At 41.6% G+C, this 22,269-nt stretch overlaps 3 protein-coding genes across 3 annotated transcripts; 1 reads left to right on the forward strand and 2 right to left on the reverse strand.

Moving 5' to 3' along the window:
* Window positions 1–11,867: 11,867 nt before the first annotated feature.
* LOC106571373 (gap junction alpha-1 protein) lies at window positions 11,868–17,604 on the reverse strand. The gene is made up of 2 exons (XM_014144390.2): window positions 17,348–17,604; window positions 11,868–14,984 (listed from the first exon to the last, which is right to left on the reverse strand). Exon 2 carries the CDS (start codon window positions 14,966–14,968, stop codon window positions 13,817–13,819), a length of 1,152 nt encoding a protein of 383 aa, XP_013999865.1. The 5' UTR covers window positions 14,969–14,984; window positions 17,348–17,604; the 3' UTR covers window positions 11,868–13,816.
* Window positions 17,605–17,709: 105 nt separating this feature from the next.
* Window positions 17,710–19,539, reverse strand: LOC106571520 (gap junction Cx32.2 protein-like). The gene is made up of 2 exons (XM_014144690.2): window positions 19,469–19,539; window positions 17,710–19,250 (listed from the first exon to the last, which is right to left on the reverse strand). The coding sequence occupies exon 2, from the start codon at window positions 19,230–19,232 to the stop codon at window positions 18,387–18,389; it is 846 nt and encodes a 281-aa protein (XP_014000165.2). The 5' UTR covers window positions 19,233–19,250; window positions 19,469–19,539; the 3' UTR covers window positions 17,710–18,386.
* A 1,021-nt stretch (window positions 19,540–20,560) lies between these two features.
* LOC106571536 (gap junction Cx32.2 protein) lies at window positions 20,561–22,237 on the forward strand. Its single transcript, XM_014144696.2, has 2 exons — window positions 20,561–20,718; window positions 21,189–22,237. Exon 2 carries the CDS (start codon window positions 21,202–21,204, stop codon window positions 21,955–21,957), a length of 756 nt encoding a protein of 251 aa, XP_014000171.1. The 5' UTR covers window positions 20,561–20,718; window positions 21,189–21,201; the 3' UTR covers window positions 21,958–22,237.
* The last annotated feature ends 32 nt before the right edge of the window (window positions 22,238–22,269 follow it).

The raw sequence follows: 22,269 nt of genomic DNA on the forward strand, positions 1-22,269 counted from the left end.
CCCAGATGAGCTGGCCTCCTCCTCAGTGGAAGACTCTACCATCATGACAGAGCCTCCCTTGGAGGTAGAGGTTGAGGAGGCCATAGGGAAACTGAAGCTAGGCCGAGCAGCAGGTTCTGACAATATCCCCCCAGAGCTTCTGGTGAAAGGGGAGCCCCCCGTAGTCACCTGGCTGTACTGCTTTATCAACTTCATCTGGCAGACCATACCAATCCCCAAAGACTGGCTCCTGGTAGTCATTCTACCTTCCTGAAAGAAGGGTCCCAAGGACCAGTGCAACAACAACAGAGGCATCACATTCCTCAGCGTCACAGGAAAAGCACTCACTCACATTCTCCTCAAATGCATACGCCCCCTACTTCTGCAAAAACAGAGCTGTGAACAAAGCGGATTCACCCCTAGTCGCTCCACTACCGACCGGGTCTTCTCCCACAGACTTCTTGCAGAAAAGAGAGTTCAGGAAGCCACTATACGTTGCCTAAGTTGACCTAAAGCAGGCTTTTGGCAGGACGCACAGGGAAGTCCTCTGGAAATTCCTAAGGATCCTAAGAGTTTCAGGGAAGCTGACCGGTCTGCTTTCCTTGCTGTACAGGAACACCATCTCTTGTGTTCAGGTCAACAGGCGAACTTCCCCCACCTTTAATATCAACAGTGGAGTTAGACAGGGCTATTTTCTGGCACCTACCACCTTTAACACAACCATCGACTTCATAATGGGAAGGACTGTTTCCCGAAGCATGTGTGGTACCAGTTATAGCAGCCTTAGCTTCACTGACCTGGAATATGCGGACGATGTGGCAATCCTTGCCGAGCTCTTGGACATCATACACCTTGCCGTTGAATGAGGAGACCCAGCCACATTGGCCTCATGATCAGCTGGGACAAAACTAAGATCCAGTCCTTCTGTAACACCTTGATCTGTTTCACCTGTCTTTGTGATTGTCTCCACCCCCCCACCAGGTGTCGCCCATCTTCCCCATTATCCCCTCTGTATTTATACCTGTGTTCTCAGTTTTTTTCTGTTGCCAGTTCGTCTTGTTCGTTTGAGTCAACCAGCGTTTTGTGTCTCAGCTCCTGCTTTTTCCAGTCTCTCTTTTCTCACCCTCCTGGTTTTGACCCTTGCCTGTCCTGACTCCTAGCCCGCCTGCCTGACCACTCTGCCTGCCCCTGCCCTTGACCCTGAGCCTGCCTGCCTACCTGTACCTTTGCCCCCCTGGATTGAATCCTCACCCTGGACCTTACATGTCATCTGGACACCTTTGACTCTCCAATACGGACCAACCTTCTGTCTCCTCCCTGGTCAGAGCCTCCTGACTCCGACTGTTTGGTCACCTGGTCAGATCAAACCCACCTTTGGAGCCTGCCCTTATCCTCAAGGAGCCATCCCCCAACTGACCATGCCCAAGAGGAAGACCGAGAGCCAAATGGTCCGACCAGTTGGAGGACACCCTACACAACCTGGGACTCAACACCACATCAGCCTGGGGCCTGGCCCAGAATAGGACTGCGTGGAGATCCATTTGTTGAGGCGCTATGCTACAAGGAGCGAGCGAAGATGCGTGAGAGTGATTTAGTACTTCCACCTCAAGATGCTGTGGAAAAGATTACCAATTGTGTAATGAAACATTTGGTATTTGTATCTGTTTTAGTACACAAAACATGTGCAGTGTATTGGAAAATGGCTTAGAGTTCGTTTAAGGACATAAACCAAATGGATTATGACATTAGTCCTGAGTTCAATTAACATTTGTCTGGGACAATGGAGAGGAAATATGTCAGTATCTCTGATGTTTGTATATCTCATCACCACCACTGGCCCAAAGTAGTGGCAGTAGCACATTACCTTTTGTCCTTTGTTATAAATGCCATTTAATCCTAGTCATTTGTGCTGCTACGTCCTTCCCTCCTTCCCTCCCTCTTGAACATAATAGTTTGTTCCACACTGGGTATTTTGTCCTGTCCAACGAATCTTGTGATTGTCTCCTTTCTATCACAATGTGAACATTCTGAGAATCACTTTTTACTGAACAAAGGGGAAAATTAATGTTGAGGGTCTGGATGGTATCCAGAAACAAGCAGAATCAACATCCTCAGTCTTCTTTCATGTTGCTTTGCAAAAACCTGTCCAGTCCCTATTGTTGGTAAGTACACATACCTCCACTTCCTGTTCAATTTCCTCAGTGGCCTGTCTCCTTTTCTACATGAGTTGCATATGCTACTTTTCATTCTGCTTCATTCTGCTTTATCCGGCTAAATGACCAAGCTCCCACTGCGCAGGTTTGTACACTAATGGGAAAAGTAGTACCATCTAAGCATGCTAGACTCATTATCAGTAACCGTGACACTGCCCCCGATAAATCTACTACAACTCACAATATCTCTCTATGATCTCAAATGTCTCTTGAGTGGTATTCATCATGCTAAGACAGTAGCCTTTCATCTTTACATTTCAATCTACCTATTCAAAGGAGAAAAGAAAAAGTAGAGACTGCATCCCTCGTGTGTGTTTCAGATGCCCAGTAAGAGATGGGAGCCTAAGATCACAAGGCAAAGTAATGAAACTTTAAGTATTTTTAACTTTAAAACAACCATTTGTCAGACAATGTTACTGTATATGTTTTGACATACGGAATAGTTTAGTAAGTAATCACACACCGCACAGTCCTCCCTGCCTCAAAAATCTTTGACATAATCGGTGTCTCATGTACATAGCCTTATATTGCGAAAATAGCTCACCAATGAAAACAGGCTCTATTTTGACATTGGTGGATGTGTTCTTCAACTTGTTTGTTGAATAAGTCCACAGCTGTTAAATGGGTGCTATGTTATACCCAGCTTGTTGTAATGGCCTCTGAAAGTAATTTGTTGCCTACAGTCCACACTAATCTACTGGATCTAGTAACTAACAAACATGTTCTGTAAAATGTTCAAAGAGTAATATGAAAACAAACATGTCAAGTGTTTAAGGGTTTGCATTCTGGTTAGCCCATATTGGTGTAGTTGCTTGTGAACTGTATCTTGTGATCAAATCAAATCAAACTTTATTTGTCACATGCATCGAAATCACCAAGTGTAGACCTTACCGTGAAATGCCTACTTACAAGCCCTTAACCAACAGTGCAGTTCAAGAAGAGCTAAGAAAATATTTACCAAATAAAGTAAAGTAAAAAACAATAAAAGTAACACAATAACATAACAATAACGAGGATATATACAGGGGGTACCGGTACCGAGTCACCGTGCAGGGGTACAGGTTAGTTGAGATAATTTGTACATGTAGGTAGGGGTGAAATGACTATGCATAGATAATAAACAGCGAGTTGCAGCAGTGTACAAAACAAATGGAAGGGGGAGGGGTTGTCAATGTAAATAGTCCGGTGGCCATTTGATTAATTGTTCAGCAGATATAGGCTACTGTGGTGATGGATACTGGGGCAAACTGAGGACTGGTTATTATGGTCAGGTAAGCTTTAGCTATTGCTACGAGTGCAAATCCAGATCTAGCTTAAACAGCAGATTTAACTGGTTCTGATCATCAATCACAACATACCCACTCGGCACAGATGTCAACTCAACATGTTTCCCACATTGGTTCAACGTAATTGAATTGAAATGACATGGAAACAATGTTGATTCAACTAGTGTGTGCCCAGTGGGTAATGATAATCAGAAACAATTTTTTCCTAAAGTAGATTTGAATCAGTTACCAGTGAGTAACAGTTTCCACTTGGCATTCTGTTCTGCTCTGTCCTCCTACTGTCTACACTACAGCCATCCAACTTATCACTTGCTTTGGGAATACAAATAATATTTTACTATGATTTGGGGGGTCTTGTTTCTTTTCATTTGCACAAGAAGCCAGGTGGTGTATGTACAGGAGGATCTTGACTACATTCATTTTGTTACGCAAGTGAGAGGTTGACTTTGGGCCTTACCCAGTGACTGTCTGAGCCATTCATCACACATTACCTCTGGTTATTTCAGTCTGTTCCCTCTGCGAGAGCAAGCGTATAACTGTGTACAGACCTTTCCCAATGAAATTACTGCTATGGCGAATATGTACAGCATTGCTAAAATAATCTTGTGCAAGTGATTCTATCGCAAGCATATTAGATATCTGAAAAAGAATGTAGGACTCACCATTCTTAGAATACTCCTAGCTTGATTTTCGAGATTTGGATCTTGTTATGGTAAACCAGGACCCAACTGGCCAAATATAGACTAACCAGCATTGCCAACGCACCGACCAGGCTGCGTTGTTAGTGAATGCTGATGTGGAAGAAAATACACAGAACATTATTTAGCGAGATGAGGAAATAATTTGTTTGCAAGTACAATTAGCTATTGCATTTCTATGCCTGCTACATAGTTTCTTTATTATGAGCTTTCAGAGAATAAAAAGCTGTCAAAAACGGTCATTTTAGCCTTACCAGTTTTATGATAACAGTTCCAGTCCCATCAATCTAAATCCAAGTGTCTTGTTTCATAGGCAGTGGCTTGAATTGGCTTATAAAACTTAAATTAACTTGGACACCTTTCATGTTACAGAAACCACTGTACTGTAGTTACCTGCCCCTGCACTTTACCATAATCTGTTCTGAGACCCTGTTTTTCTGCTCAGTGCTTCCTTCTCTGTGTCTCTCCCTGCCTCAGGCTCCAGTTGTTTGGGACAAGGAAGCTCATGAACCATATGCCTAATGTGCTGCTCACAGACTTCAAAAGCAAAAATGTCTGGGACACAGCTTTTTGCAATCAGTGGTTTATGTGCCTTGAAATAAAGGCACGTACAAATATGAATTGACTCTGTGTGTGTGTGTGTGTGTGTGTGTGTGTGTGTGTGTGTGTGTGTGTGTGTGTGTGTGTGTGTGTGTGTGTGTGTGTGTGTGTGTGTGTGTGTGTGTGTGTGTGTGTGTGTGTGTGTGTGTGTGTGTGTGTGTGTAATGAAAAGATTAAAAAGTATGAGTTTAAGGACCAATTCAGTCATTTGAAAATGGTCAAAAGTAACTAAAATATCTTCTTAGCAAAGAGAAATTTATCGAGCAAGAATTTAGCTAGGAGTGGTCTGAGTGGAGAGGGGAATACTGAAAACAAGCTGTTATTGGCAGAGAGGTTTGGTCTCTAATTATTATTGGTCTCTAATTTAATTTACCAACTGGTGATGTCACCAAGCAAGCCAAAGCATTCCACCAAAACATGCTGAAATTTGAGGTGCTCTTTTTTTAAAAGCTCTTACACTAAAAAGGGTATTATCATCATTTTCACAATTTCACAGTATTTTTCCAACCTCATAGTGTGGAAATACACTGCTCAAAAAAATAAAGGGAACACTTAAACAACACAATGTAACTCCAAGTCAATCACACTTCTGTGAAATCAAACTGTCCACTTAGGAAGCAACACTGATTGACAATACATTTCACATGCTGTTGTGCAAATGGAATAGACAACAGGTGGAAATTATAGGCAATAAGCAAGACACCCCCAATAAAGGAGTGGTTCAGCAGGTGGTGACCACAGACCACTTCTCAGTTCCTATGCTTCCTGGCTGATGTTTTGGTCACTTTTGAATGCTGGCGGTGCTTTCACTCTAGTGGTAGCATGAGACGGAGTCTACAACCCACACAAGTGGCACAGGTAGTGCAGCTCATCCAGGATGGCACATCAATGCGAGCTGTGGCAAGAAGGTTTGCTGTGTCTGTCAGCGTAGTGTCCAGAGCATGGAGGCACTACCAGGAGACAGGCCAGTACATCAGGAGACGTGGAGGAGGCCGTAGGAGGGCAACAACCCAGCAGCAGGACTGGAGGAGCAGGAGGAGCACTGCCAGAGCCCTGCAAAATGACCTCCAGTAGGCCACAAATGTGCATGTGTCTGCTCAAACGGTCAGAAACAGACTCCATGAGGGTGGTATGAGGGCCCGACGTCCACAGGTGGGGGTTGTGCTTACAGCCCAACACCGTGCAGGACGTTTGGCATTTGCCAGAGAACACCAAGATTGGCAAATTCGCCACTGGCGCCCTGTGCTCTTCACAGATGAAAGCAGGTTCACACTGAGCACGTGACAGACGTGACAGAGTCTGGAGACGCCGTGGAGAACGTTCTGCTGCCTGCAACATCCTCCAGCATGACCGGTTTGGCGGTGGGTCAGTCATGGTGTGGGGTGGCATTTCTTTGGGGGGCCGCACAGCCCTCCATGTGCTCGCCAGTGGTAGCCTGACTGCCATTAGGTACCGAGATGAGATCCTCAGACCCCTTGTGAGACCATATGCTGGTGCGGTTGGCCTTGGGTTCCTCCTAATGCAAGACAATGCTAGACCTCATGTGGCTGGAGTGTGTCAGCAGTTCCTGCAAGAGGAAGGCATTGATGCTATGGACTGGCCCGCCCGTTCCCCAGACCTGAATCCAATTGAGCACATCTGGGACATCATGTCTCACTCCATCCACCAACGCCACGTTGCACCACAGACTGTCCAGGAGTTGGCGGGTGCTTTAGTCCAGGTCTGAGGGGAGCCCTCAGGAGACCATCCGCCACCTCATCAGGAGCATGTCCAGGCATTGTAGGGAGGTCAGTCATACAGGCACGTGGAGGCCACACACACTACTGAGCCTCATTTTGACTTGTTTTAAGGACATCAAAGTTGGATCAGCCTGTAGTGTGGTTTTCCACTTTAATTTTGAGTGTGACTCCAAATCCAGACCTCCATGGGTTGATAAATTGGATTTCCATTGATTATTTTTGTGTGATTTTGTTGTCAGCACATTCAACTATGTAAAGAAAATAGTATTTAATAAGATTATTTATTTCATTCAGATCTAGGATGTGTTGTTTAAGTGTTCTCTTTATTTTTTTGAGCAGTGTATATATATAAATATATAAAACACAGACAAATCACGTTTTTTACTGCACTGGGCCTTTAAGTTTAATTAAGTGAAGTTTTATGGCTGATACTGTGGTAAGAACCCCCCAAGAATGCTTTTAGCTTTCAGTGATTGGTAATCCGGTTAAAAGTTTCAACTATTATTTAACTTTTCTTATTATGTCAGTTTATTAAACAATTTACCAATATAAACACGTAGTTCAGATACATTTCTGTTTACCTTGTGTTTTTGTGTCCTTTTCCATGGGAGGAAACCCTGGGGTCATATGCTCCCATGCTCTGGCACCCCACATTTCAGCACAGACATCCTGCTATGGCTTCAGTTATAGTGGACACTTCCAGGGCACTTCCCTAATAGATTGGGCATGGTGCTGTGTGCTTGTCTAACTGACAGTTAAAGTACATTAGCACAAACCTACTTTGACTCAGCGCAAGTCCTCACGTTCATTAGACATGCTTGGAGGAGCTTTCCGTGTTTAATATAACCACAGTTCGACGGCCTCTGTCCAGCAGTGGCAAAATTCAAAGAAAATTGATTGGGTATGAATCTAATTGTAACTGCAAAGAAAGCTGAGACACCTTTTGAAATCTGCTACTCTTTTAAAAAAAAAATTAAAGATCTGCTACTCTGTCCATTTAAAATTGGAAGTATCCGATTGTTTTCCTTTACTTCTGCTTATATAAACAGTTGGGAGTGTGTAGACAGCTCAGGAAACATGACTGAGCATGATATCCGCACTCACTGTGGAGCTGCACGGTAAAGAACATCTGTGGATACAATTCAAATGTAGCACACATACTGACTATAGTTTCCACTGAATCATATGAGATCTCCCACATTTTTTTCCCACACACATGTGGAATGGCTGGGTTTACCCTTACTCTCCATGCTCTATTTGAGTCAGATCTGCTTGAAGGGATGAAATATGATGTTCTGTTTCACCAATAATCCTGGCCGCTGCCAGCTAGCAACAGGTGGGATATTTCCATGCAGTTATTTTGCCAGAACTGCTTGTTAAAGTTGGTTAGCTGCAGTGGCGATTTTAGCATGTAAATCTTGGTGGAGCAAAGCCCACCATTTTTGGGGGGATGCATGCCAGCATAGCCACTACACAACACAACACTAAACAATACATTAATTGTACTATACCGGTGACAAATGGTGCCCACAAACTGTTAGGGCCTACATAAAGCTGTCCCAACAGCAGAGTCCCAACAGCAGTCCCAACACCTTACCACTGCTATACCTGGCTATCAGCGGAGCCTTGTCTGACTGCGAAACAGTTCATTCAGCCTCATTTACTGCCTTTTAAAAAAACATAGCTGATATGGCTGACTTGCTTAAACAAATGTGGGTTCTACTGACAATTGAGATGTACAAACTATGGCATAAGGGGACGACAAGCGGATAACAGCCAATCCATAATTTCGATTAAGACATTAATGAGCGAGCTCGGACGAACGTAATCAATATAACTATTTGTTCAGCACTTTTGAAATGTACAGAGGCAGAATTCAGAACATGGGCCATTCTTACAGTATTCTCCCTGTGCATCAAGTCAGAACTGTAGGATTATTAAAGGGGGCATATAAGCAGACAATGAAAGCTCTTACAATATTCAATGATTACATTTCTCTAAAACAAGTTATAGGCTACATGTGCACCACCAAGTCAGAACAGTAGGTGAAATGAAGAGGGGAAAATAGATCAAATTATTAGGGTTAGGCACACGGGCTACTAACAGCTTACTACACAACATACACTTAGTATTACTTTCTTAGCTACAGTATACATATCTCCCTGGCATATTACATAATTTATGCAGCAGCATACAATACATTCTTGGACTCACCTTGTTGTGTTGTGCTCACTTGAACAGGAAGGTGGCGCTGCGGTCCTTCGTGGGTAAATTTTGTCATCAATCTTTGTCATCAAAGTCTGGCATTCTCTGGATTTATGGTGCTTTCAAGACAACTGGGATCTCGGGAAAAAACAAGGTTGAATCATGATGACGTCAGTGATCTTCAGGTCGGAGCTCTAGAAAGAGGCTCGAGTTCCCGACTTAGTTGGATGACCATTCAAAATGTATTTTCCCAGTCGGTAAGGGTGAAGTGACTATGCATAGATAATAAACAGCGAGTAGCAGCAGTGTACAAAACAAAAGGAGGGGGGGTCAATGTAAATAGTCCGGTGGCCATTTGATTAATTGTTCAGCAGTTATAGGCTACTTCCGAGTTCCCAGTTGTCTTGAACTCAGTTGTTTTGAGTGTGGCAGAAATTATGCTGGATTGACAGCACGGCCAATGTTGAATGTTTATCATTTTAAGCTTGGAAACCAGACTTGGGACCACACAGCCACTCCACTGACTATCAGGCTAGTGATTGCTTTGCAATGCTTGCAGTTAGCCACTGATTCCTTCCTAACCACTCATTGTTGAATTTGCAATTTCCAGCTTGTTCTGTAATGTTTATGTCCAGTGGGCGATGAGCACTGATACGTTTTATCTATAATTTCTCTTAATTATTTATCTTCATATGACAGGGATTAAAAATTATTTGCCAGTAGATTGTTGACTTGATTCATGATGATGACTGCTAGCTATTTTGAAAGTATGATGTTGACATGATCAGTCCAAACAAAGCTACTGTAGATATAAAGTGATTTGACGTCATTTGATCTGTGGCCAATGACCTTGAGCCTTCTTGGATTGGCACTTCTAATGTAACTCTATGGCAGCACCCAAGGGGCTTTAATTTTCGAGCTATACCCTTAGATTTGGCGGTGACGTAGTGTCCCCATGAGTGACAGAACACTGAGCCAATCACGGCGCAAATACATTACCAACCCCACGCTCCGTATTTTCCGCTGGCTGCTCCACCACCACAGAAAGCACTGAGCTAGGCTGAAACATCTGCAATTTGGAGCTGCCTTATTCAAGAAAGTGACCATGTTTGTATGCAGCTTTAGTTAATTAACTAGGCAAGTCAGTTACAAACAAATTCTTATTTCTAATGACAGGCTACCAGGGGACAGTGGGTTATCTGCCTTGTTCAGGGGTTGAACGACAGATTTTTACCTTGTCAGCTCAGGGATTCGACCCAGCAACCTTTCGGTTATTGTCCCAACACTCTAACCACTAGGCTACCTGCCACCCATATCATTTTTTATCGATATTTTACATTGTTTGCAAACTGATATGTGACATGTATTAATGCCAAAATAACATGCAAACATGCAACCCAGAATTGTATTAAATATTTTTATTAAAAAATGATAGCTAAAAATGTGCGGCTCAAAACAGGCGGGGCTCTGCCCTGAATGACGGGTCACCACTGGTTAGCTGACCCAGTAATGGTGACCACAAAGTAAATAGGGTCAAGTCTGTCTTGTGAATCCACAGGTTTGCCCTAACAAGAGGTGGGAAACTGAAGAGCATAAACAAAATAAACAGCAATTAGGTCCAAGTTAGTGACGCTAATGGTCTAGCTATAGACACCATAGGACAGTTCAGTTACTAATAAACTTTGCAGAGAGAGGTGAATGATATATCTACCATGTACAGTAGATAGTTGAATTCACTTTTGATGTGTTGTGCTACTCATTTATCTGTAGTTTTGCAAGCTGTCTTTCCTTCAGAGGACAGGGAATGGCTAATCTGTCAAAGATGCCTAATTAAACTATTTTCCACCCCACTGACATGATAAAAGGAATAAATAACTTAAAAGCTTATTCTGTGATGAGAAGTCTACACCAAGCACCAGCTGTTTCTGTTAACTCTGTGGTGACGTCATGATGAAAAGTTAATCTAGCATTTTTAGTTAAGGTTAGCAGATTTACCATGCGTTGGTAGCACCGCCCTGGCCTTGTGGTCTGAGTGGTTGTACAGACAGCGGAAATGTAACTCAGACATTGAGGTTTCCAGTAGTCTTTGGGAGAAATTAAAGCTGTACTCATTTGAATCCTCGTTGTCTAAAAATAAGCATGCACAAACACAGTAAAACTCTAACCTAACCACTGCACCAAGTACAGTTACAGGACTTTATTTGACATTTATCAAGTATTCATGTGGTTAGCATCTGCACTAGAGAGACAGAAGTTGTAGTATCGCATTTTGTTTTCCGTCACCTTCTGAATGCTTTAAAATATACTAGGACTACCATTTTAAATTGGACAATTCTGTGATACAGTTTTGCTAATGGACTTTGAACTATTTCTACCATTTAGTATTCCACAGTATCAGGGGTCATGTCTTTGCTTCACTCACACAGAGAATCAACATTTAAAACATATTTAAGAAAACTTTATCTTAATTAGGTAAACTGCTGTATTGTTAGTTTTCACACTCGGCACAGTTCTTAATTTTTATGATATCTTCTGTTATGTAAATACATTATGTAATACAGATTTTTCGTAAAAATGGTGTGTGTTTTAACCATTTTTGTGTTAACAGTTGTACTTACAGTAACGTCTTGTTTAAAAGTCCTGATAAAAACTCATTGTCAAATTAAAAATCTAGATTAATTAGCATTGGATCAAAGTATCGCTGTTTTCCGTTCCGCTTTAGCCACATGTGGTCTACAGATTGGGTCCAAACATGTGGTATTATTTAGCTTTGTGGAAAGGTTAAATAGGAAACTTGGATAAGAGAAAAACGCTGAGTCTTTTCATATTATGACATTTTCAAAGTCTCCGAGGCATTTTCAGTACATAATACTGAATAACTCTTGTCATTCTCTCAATATCCCCAAGCTGGCTTTAACATATATGATTCATTGTTTAGGGTTCGTTTCCTATAAAAGAGGAAAGTGTGAGCTACGGTAGTCTCAAAACATGACAAATGTATCTTTTAACCATAACATTGATCTGTTTGATATCTATTTAAACAGTAGGTCCTTCACTGAGGAGGCTGGACTAGACACATAGCCTGTATCAAGACGGACAAAGGCAAAATTAGGTGCATATGATAACAGACTTGTAAAGAAAACAATCTTAAGAAAGAAAAAATCTTTATTGGGTTAAAATAGCTTTTCACAGATATGATTAATGAGGTTTTTTGCTATCATGCACTTACACACTGTACAACAGTGGATTTCCATGGAATGGCGTTATTTGACCACGTTATCAAACACATGTACACCCAAGTTTGTCTTGTACTCTGTATGGAGGCCCTTTGCTTTAGCCTTGCAAGATCATTGAAACCAGTGGTCAAACAAAAGCACTGTCTGAATGTATGTACTGTAGTGATTTCTGCCTTGTGTTGTAAAATAAATTAGTAACATGCATATCAGAAAACACTTGCCACTTTTTTAATCCTATTAAACCCTAGTCAAGATCTCAGTGCAAACACCATCGTAGCTGAAAAACCCATGAAACTCTCTGTTTGAGTACCGAAATACTATAATGCAAAATTGGAGAGAAAAAAACGGAAAGAAAACATGAACATTTCCAATTGAAAATCCATTTAAAAGTGTATGGTAGGTGTGGAGCTACATTGGCATATACCTTTTAATATATTTGACTAAATATTAGTCCGGCTCTATAAGCAGTCTTCTAAAAACTCACATTTGTGACACAGTTAGCTTGATTTACAGTACTAAATATCTATCTCTCAAGCAGCAATGATTACATTGAGTTTGGGAAAAAAAATCATTCACTCAAAAGGCAAAACACAAAAAAAAATCATTCTATTGCCCTCCTCTACCATCCAACAGGAAACAACATAAAAAATCAAACACACACTTTAAAATGAGAAAAATATAAAGCCTTTCTTTCAAAGATGCTTCCGAGACACACGTGTTGCAATACAAAACTGTTGCTCTGTATTTCTCTTCCAGCAGCTTGAGTCCACCATCTGACAACAACCTCTTCCCCAAAAAATCCAAAACAACAAACATAAAACAAATCAACTGACACCACATAAATTCAAAGTTTATCAGGAAATGACAGTCCACAATAATAAAATCAACCTCTTATTTGTTTAAAAAATTGTACTGCTGTAATTTGGATTATTATCAATAAATATGCAGTTGGGTGTATGGACATGACCTTGGATAGTAGTCAATCTTTTTCTAGTGGTGGATGTCCTGCATACTAATAAATAAATATTTATTCATGAATTTGAGCATCCTTCTCACAACCCAGTTTGACAAGACATACTTGGAAGTCATACAGAGGATGAGTGTGACGGAGACTTAAAAGCCAAACTACTTCCAAGGCATGGAAAAAGACACATTGCTATTATATTGAAGAGTAATCTTTCTAAATGTAATGTCATTGTGTGTGGCCATATGGTGGAAGCAGGTTGAAGTTTATTGCCATAAATCTTGCACTGGAGGCAAAACTGAGCAATTTCTGCTAGATGGGCCAGCAGCTGCAAAGTCAAAATTGGTTATATCATAAAAATTCATTTTTAAAAAGTGCTTTTTGGTCTTAATTTAAGGTTAAGGTTAGACATTAGGGTTAGCAGGTAAGGTAAGGTAAGAAGTTCAAAATTAAATTGTATGACTTTGTGGCTGTGCCAGCTAGTGACCACTCAGCAGAGCTGCCTCGAGGGCAAGATTCATGACAATAAATGCCATCCTGCGTAATGAAACCTACAGGTAAAAACATGATAACTAAACCAAACACATAACCAAGGCATATTCTTCTAAAGTGAAATAAGGGACTGTTGGGCACAGTTATCGCAACACGGTCACATGTTCTTCACCAACTAGTTGTTTTTTTTTAAAGCTTGTTAGCTCCACTAGTTTGAAAGTCATCAATAAATGTATCGTACCTCCAACAGTGTAAGTATTTTAATGTCTCTTTATTGACTAGATTCTCTAGTGAGGACAGTGAATGGGCTATGCCCCGCCCGCTTCAGCACTTTGAGAATGCTTCCTTGTGCTCTCTGTTCTCTGGCACCAATGGGGAGGTGTGGGGGGAGGGGGTGTGGGGGGCTAGACATCTAGATCATCTGGCCTCGGCCGACTGCTCATGCGACTGCTGGCCCGACTGCAGGGCCTGGGGTCCATCAAGGCCAACGGCTGCAGCTCGTGCCCTGGGGTCAGTTTCTTACTCTCCTGGGTGTCGTCAGGAAAGTCAAAGGCCTGTGCATGGGAGTTGGAGATGGTGCTGCCATTCTGGCCCAGGCGGTTCTGCTCAGTGCTATAGTTGGCCCAGTTTTGCTCATTGGCTTGCTTGTTGTAGTTGCGAACGGAGTTGGTTCTCTCCCCAGTGGCCAGCTTGTACCCCGGGGGTGACATGGGTGACAGGGGGGCAGTGGGAGAGGAACAGCCGTTATAGTAGGCATACTTAGTGGTGGACAGATCCTTGGGGGTGGGGCTTAACGTCCCAGTGCCAGGGTAGTGGACGGGCGGTTGTTTCCCCTTCACGCGGTCCTTGATCCTCTTGAACATCACGTAGAAGAGCTCAATGACGTTCAGAAGCAGGGAGACCAGAGAGACCACCAGCATGAAGATGATGAAGACGGTTTTCTCAGTAGGTCGGGAGAGGAAACAGTCGACTCTGTGGGGGCAGGGGGACCTCTCACAGGTGTAGACAGCAGCCAAGCTGAAGCCGTAAATGTACCACTGTATGACCAGGAAGCCCACCTCAAAAATGGACTTGAAAAAAATGCTGAATATATAGGTTCTCAAGAGGGCTCCCTTCATCTTAACCTTCCCATGCTCTTCCAGCCCATGCTTGAGCTTTTTTAACTCAATCTTCTTTAGAGGTACGTCCACGTCGCCTCCGTCGTTCTGGATGTTTTTCAGCCCTTCCTCTTTGCGGTTAATCTTCTGCTCTATTCGCAACAGGTAGAACACATGGGCAAGGTAGAGAAGAGTTGGCGTCGAGACAAAGATAATCTGTAGCACCCAGAACCGTACATGTGATATAGGAAAAGATTTGTCATAACACACGTTCTCACAACCAGGTTGCTGGGTGTTGCACTTGAAGGCGGACTGCTCGTCCCCCCAGGCAGACTCCACAGCCGTCCCAAGCACCAGGATCCTGAAGATGAAGAGGACAGAGAGCCACACCTTCCCTCCAGCCGTGGAGTAAGCCTGTACCTTGTCCAGGAGCCTCCCCAAAGCACTCCAGTCACCCATGATGAAGGAGCTTTAGCTGCAATTAGACAGAAAATAATTGAATGCAATAAATAAATAAACATTCCTATATACAGTAAACATGCTTATATATCACTTTCTCAAGTAACCTTTTTGATTCTAATCAAACACATCTCAACGTTCTATGAAAAAGTGGAATGACCACAAGTCTTGTGATGGCTCTTTCATGGCTCTGGAGGGAAATCCACTTTCTGTATGGACTAGACCAATGTCTTATTGAGCACAAGATGTCAATCCCTTATGTTATGCTTAATGAATCTTCAATCCAGAAAGTGAATTTGATAGCTATTGTCTTCCTATTGGAAGTGATGAGAGGAAAACCACATTGTGTGGTCCTACAAGTGTTGATGGTACTTCTTAAAAAACGGAGTAAGTGAATAGTGTAATGGTAGATGATAGAGCCCAGGTTTTTGAAACACAAGCACAAACATTTGTTTCCCCTTCATCGGCAGGCTATAAAAACATGACCTGTTTCTCATCAAACCATTGTTTGTTAATTTGGTCCGTATGCCTTATTTCTACATTGTTTCATGTTTATTAGGGTTGTTAAAAAGATGTCAAGTAGGGTGTGTGTGAGCATTTCTCAATGTTAACTTGTGGTGTACAGTGTAATTGAAGGATTGTTATGTAAATACCCCCAAGTCTCAAATAAATGTCACACACAGTTTCAGACAAAGTTACTGTTCTTCACAAAATACATTCATTTACTAGTCAGCTGAGAAAATAACTATAAGATCTTCAGAATGCAAGATCTATTTGCATTCTGATTATCCTGGATATATCATTTCAATTCTCATTAAGTTTCATCCTCAGTAAATATTGTTCCTAAAAGCTGGAGATGGAATAGAACCAACTTCCACATCCAGGTACAAACTTTACTTTACTAAAGCCTAATAGCTCTCTGCTCTCAGAGATTGCCTCAGATTGGGGACCAATGGCTCTCCTGCTGGGGCCAATAGCGAGAGTGTCTGGAGCGCACTCAGACACACGTCTGCGCTCTGAGACTACAGCACAGGGCCCCGTTCATTGTGCGCTTATTAGTGACCTGCCTACCGTAGCTCCGCTGCAGAGACCCAACTATCACAGATACTAAACTCATACTGCATGACATATGAGATTCAAGTTTGTAAACACGAATACCATTTCAATAAAGATTCTGAACGATGCCAGTACACAAATAAAGGCCCGAGAATGACTGCACAATGAACAAACATGGATAAGTAGAAGCCATCTGTTAGGAGGGTGTACCAAAAGCATGTGTCTTCAATTAGCTAATAATGTACTGCATATACTATAGGCATACTGTACTAGAGTTTGCAACTTCACATCACAAACAACCTTTCACATGCAGGTTTCACATGCATGAGCCCTAATGCCTAACCCTAATCTTGATGTCATTCAATTTTGATGTTCAGCATGCAGGAAAACTTCTAAACTCCCGCCAAACTTCTACATGATTCTCACTTGTGGCCCCACTTCTCAAAGCACTACAGTAAAGTGAAAAATAACACATCAATCTAAGGACTGCTTCTTACTCAACAATGATGGTACCATGATAAAAGCCTTTTCAAATAAATCATTTGTAATCAATTTCACTGGGTAATTTATAGGCCTATTTAATATAACAGAATAATTTCGTGACTTGAAGAAGAAGAAAAAACGTCCACGAGGACAATTCTGATCTAGAGTAAGAAACCCACTAAAGCTTAAGATCTCTGATCTTGTAATGATGTTATTACAGCAATTAAATTAAACGTTGAGCGAATATCACAATGTATAAGATTGTAATAAGTACATCAGTTCAACCTTAATATTTCCTTACAGTGGAAGCGTATTTTAAACTGCGCTTCCCAGATGCAAGGAAGAACTTCACAAATCTGAGTAGCCAAATTCGACAATATTTAATTTAAAAAAAAGTATAAATAAGCATGTCAATATACTTGGTTAGGTTTAAGTTTAGAAAACAAATCTATCTCCAGTCTACAGCTTATAAGCAGTTCAGTTGCAATTCTCTATGAGCTTGACATCACATGCTGCTTTTGGACCCAGGTTACTCGTGTATCTCATAAGCAATGGTCACACCAAATTATAAAAGGAAAACATCAAAAGAAACAGATGAATCAATGTCTCAATCTTTCTTGGAGGATCATTTAAACTTTTCCTTGTTAAACACAGAAAAAAATAACTTTTTTAAAGTATATATTATGGACCATACTATAACGGATAGATAGCCTATATTAATACAATGCGTCTGTATTGGCACTGCGTCTGGATTCTGAGCAATTTGGTTTCTCGGCAAATATATATATACAAATACTTCTTCAGATCAATATTGGCACTGGAATTTAACGCAACGCTTACCTTGAAAGTTACTCAGAAGTAAGAAGAGAGCCCTTAGGGACTTTCCCTGTCACTTCTTGAAAACAGTCACCACTTTCTTGATATCCAAGTTTGGGACCAGGGAGAAATTTAGACTGACTTGTCAAACTTTGCTTGCCTTATAACAGTCCACATACAGGCTGGGGGGAGAAAAAAACGATGGAGAGAAAAGTTTGGAGTCACCTGACCCCTACGTCAAGACTTAGACCTCCTTTCGCTCGGATTCTGTACTTTTTTTCAACTTAAATGTAATTGTGTGACAGATTGTTTTCTTTAAATAATAAGATTAACCGCAACTTTTTCAGATCACTATGAATTAAAAGCTTCACCGAGACCAAGTCTACAGCATATGATAGGCTAGAGCGTTCCGTTGATAGGTCCTGTGCGCCACTCCGTAAACCAGTAGCCTAGTTCAGGATTATGTTTTAATTGTTTAAGATAATATCCATTGTATGTAGATCAAAGCCCAAAGATAGTTGCTTAACATGTTTGACAGTCACCTTTTCTTGTTAGTTGTAATGACAGACAAAAAGTGTCAAACATTAATCATGATGAGAATAACTCATCAAGACGCCTAACGATGCGCTGATAATATAAAACTTTGACACGAAAGGTAACTTGTGTTGCATGTGTTTATAAACATAGAGCTAGACATTTAGTTAAGACTATAACCTATTCTGCGGAACAAAGTCTGACCACTGGTGCAGGTAAAATGTGACTTCAATCCCCAAGTTTATGCTGCCATCTAGTGTAAGCCCTGGGAATGCGCGGCCGTGAGAAATGTTTCACGTTTCCTTTTCCAGTACTTTTATTTTGAACAGAGATATGCATATCCTACAAAACATTAGTCATCGCAGTGTCAGCATAGAAACAAACTGTAATATTTACAACATTCAGTAACAAGGTAGTCTATTTGACAAACAAAACTCAATACACTCTGGAATGATTTGTTTCCCTAATTTACTGGAAGTGATTACATCAATTCACGTCCGAATATCATCACATGAAATCTATTGCAAACCTAAGGAGTGTTTTTCTTTTCCTCCATTAGTTCAGCTTCTCTTTGGATGTTGTGAAGGGATGAGCAATCTTTATGTCCATCCAGGTTACCATGCCATTCTGATGCAGGACTGTACAGCGTGACTGGGTTCTCAGCTGAGATGATATGCAGTGGGTATTGTTTCTTGGTTCCACATTTTACTCTGGTGCAAATCAAATAAAACACCTCAATCACATTCAAAAGCAGGGACACACAGCCCACCACCAGCATGAAGATGATAAAAATGGTCTTCTCTGTGGGACGGGACATGAAGCACTCAGCACCCAGTCTGGAACAGGGCTGTTGTTGACAGAGGAACATGGGTTTCATGACAAACCCATATAAGTAGTACTGTCCCACAATAAAAGCGAGCTCCAACACTATCTTAAAGAACAACTGGGTCATGTAGCTACGTAGCAGAATTCCCTTGATTTTGATTTTCCCCCGGTCATCTGTGTATTTGGGCTTCTTCAACATGCCATTGTCAACCTGGCTCTGCAGTGCCTCCCTCATCTTATCCTCCTGTTGGATGACATGCATGGCATGGCCCAGATATAGAAGAGTTGGGGTGGAGACAAAGATGATCTGCATGACCCAGAAACGGATGTGTGAGATGGGGAAGGCCCAGTCATAGCACACATTCTCACACCCAGGTTCTTTGTTGTTGCAGTAGAAATCAGACTGTTCGTCTCCCCACACGCTATCTGCTGCTGCACCCAGAACCAGGATCCTGAAGATAAACAGGACACTCATCCACGTCTTTCCGATGGCCGTTGAGTGGGACTGCACCTGGTCCAATAACTTGGAAAGATATGACCAGTCCCCCATTGCCACTGATTATTATCTCTGTGGAAAACATAGGTGAAATTTCATCCATGAATACCATTTTAGAGAGAAAGTGACAACATACTGAGATAAGGAATTGCCTTTGATAGTAGTGAGCTGTGAAAAGACTGGAAAGTAAATTGGCTTCACAGCACTATTTCAAAATGAAATACTATTTATTTCTATATATCCATAAGTTATTATCTTCAGTTTGTACAAAAATAAACAGATTTACTCACTTGTTATGTTGCTCAGATCAGATTTTTTTTTTCATCAATAAGGCAGATGCAAGGAATAGCATTCGTGAACATGGGATTAGGATATTGAAATACTCAAAGAGTAGCCCCTTCTTATAAACCTGATGGGTTTGGTCAGCCTGACTCACAGTTATACTACGTGCTTGTAGTAACACTTTTACACCAATCAGACTTCCATGCAACAATTTCATAATTTCACTTAATCTCTCTCTTCCTCTAAAGTGGGTTGACCTTTTGACATCCCACCCCTTCCTCATGTTAATGTCAACACAAAAAAAGATGTGCTTGAACTCCCAATCTAAACATGTGAACTATCACAAACACATTTTGCAGAGTCATTCAACCCTCTCTGACTGTATTTTCTACAGAGAGTTTGTTTCTGTCACGACTTCCGCCGAAGTCAGTCCCTCTCCTTGTTCGGGCGGCGTTCGGCGGTCGACGTCACCGGCTTTCTAGCCATCGCCGATCCACTTTTCATTTTCCATTTTCCATTTGTTTTGTGTTTGTCTTACACACCTGGTTTCAATCACCCAATTACCTGTTCATTATTTAACCCTCTGTTCCCCCATGTTTGTTTGTGAGTGATTGTTTCTATGTAGGTAGGTCTGTTATTGTGGGCTCTGTTTTTGTATTGCATTTATTATATGTTGAGTAAAATACGTTTATTTACTCTTATCTACTGTCCTGCGCCTGACTCCTATACACCAGCTACACATAGACCTCCTGACAGTTTCTTAATGGATTTTTGTGTCAGTACTTTAAATGATTGTACACAGCTGAGATTCTCCATGAGCAAACTCATCTGTTAAAGTAAGGCATGTTTGGAAAGTCTCAAAGGAGATATCAACACAAACATAGATATGAATAGTAGCCTACCCCTCTAGGTAGGGACCAAATGCCATGGATCGTGTTTGATAACATCCCTGAATCCACCATGACCTTTTGGATTTACAGTCATTTGATTGTTTCACAAGGATGAGGCATTGGGTGGTGACTGACCAATGATGACATATTTGGGGGGGGAGCAGTCATGAGTTTCTGCCTTCCTTGGTTTAAACATTTGTAAAGAGGAATGAACGACGTGCAAGTTGTCAGAGAGTATGGGGCTGGATGGGGCTGACCTGATGATTCAAACTGAGGTCAAACTATAAGAGGGGAGAGTACAATTCATTAAGAGAGAATTCCCCATAGTAGAGAAGAACTGGTGTGAGGAGATTGTGCTCACCTCTGAGGTAAGAAAGCTGCTTTATATACTCAACATTTCAGCAAACTACCATGTAATTTAGTTTACGCTGCAGCAAAACGTGTTACATAGAACATTGGCTGACTGCTGTATCTTCATAGAGTATACAGATGTATGATCTTAATTTGATCTATGTTTTCACAGCAAAACAATCCTGCAGCAAAAGGATTTTAACGTTTAGTCCATAATATTGCTTGATCAGTGTTAGGCTATTAGCTGTCCAAAAGTAGGCTACATGAAAAGCTCTGTTAATATAACCGTGTGTTAGCGTGGTTAGTTACTGCACCGTGTGTCAGTGGATTTATGTAAATCACAAAGCTTATCTGCATATCCTTCAGTGCAGAAAAGTTCTCAGCAACAACAGAGCGATCAAACTAAGATTCATATGTAGTAGATACAGTACTAACAACACTAATCATGTTTTATCTCCTATTATCCTATCTTTCTTTGAACATTTAGCCACACCTGAAAAATGGGGGACTGGTCCTTTCTTGCTTCCCTGTTGGACAAAGTACAATCCCACTCTACAGTTGTCGGGAAGGTTTGGCTGACAGTCCTGTTTGTGTTCAGACTGCTGGTTCTGGTGGCAGGGATAGAAAAAGTATGGGGGGATGAGCAATCACGTCTGGTCTGCAACACACTGTCACCAGGTTGTAAGAATCTGTGCTACGACCGGGCTTTCCCCATCTCCCACATCCGCTTCTGGGTCCTTCAGATCATCTTCATCTCCGTCCCAACTCTGGTTTACCTGGCACACGTCATGCACATCATCCACAAGGAGAACAAACTGAGAAGACAACAATCAAAAGGAAAGAATGGAAACGTGAAAGTGCCCAAATACACTGACGACAAGGGCAAAGTTCACATAAAGGGGACCTTGCTTGTCAGTTACATGTCCAATGTGCTTTTTAAGATTCTATTTGAGGTTGGATTCATAGTGGGCCAGTATTACCTGTATGGCTTTGTATTGCCCAATAAGATTAAATGCAGTGGATACCCATGTAAGGGAGACCATGTAGAGTGCTTCATATCGCGGCCCACTGAGAAGACTATCTTTATCATCTTCATGCTGGTGATGGCCTGTGTGTCTCTGCTGCTCAATGTGGTGGAGATGTTCCACCTGATTGGATCAAAGGTTAGGCAGGGGTGTAACAGACAACCTCCTGCAGCTGAGAGGTATGCACTCCATGATAAACACAAGCAGTTTGATAAAGAGTCATTCTGCTGAATATTCAGTTGAATCACTGTCTAGCTTAATTTATTTTCTTGTGTACAGTATGACGAGAGCCATTGACCTCACAATTATAACAAGACATCCCGAATACAATACGTTGTTGTTTTTACCGCTGCTCTCTGACTCTGTTGTGTACAATTGATTGAATGTACTGCCTATATGTTTAATATGCAGTAAAAACTGGGATGTTCTAAGACATTGCTGAGTTGTGACTAAAATATCTCTGATGTTTGACGAATACTAGAGGAGGACTAGATACATAGGCTACTACTGACAACCGAATTGGTTCTTTTTGTGCGTTTTTTG

This window comes from Salmo salar, chromosome ssa15, assembly GCF_905237065.1.
Source record: "Salmo salar chromosome ssa15, Ssal_v3.1, whole genome shotgun sequence".
NCBI classification, from domain to species: domain Eukaryota; kingdom Metazoa; phylum Chordata; class Actinopteri; order Salmoniformes; family Salmonidae; genus Salmo; species Salmo salar.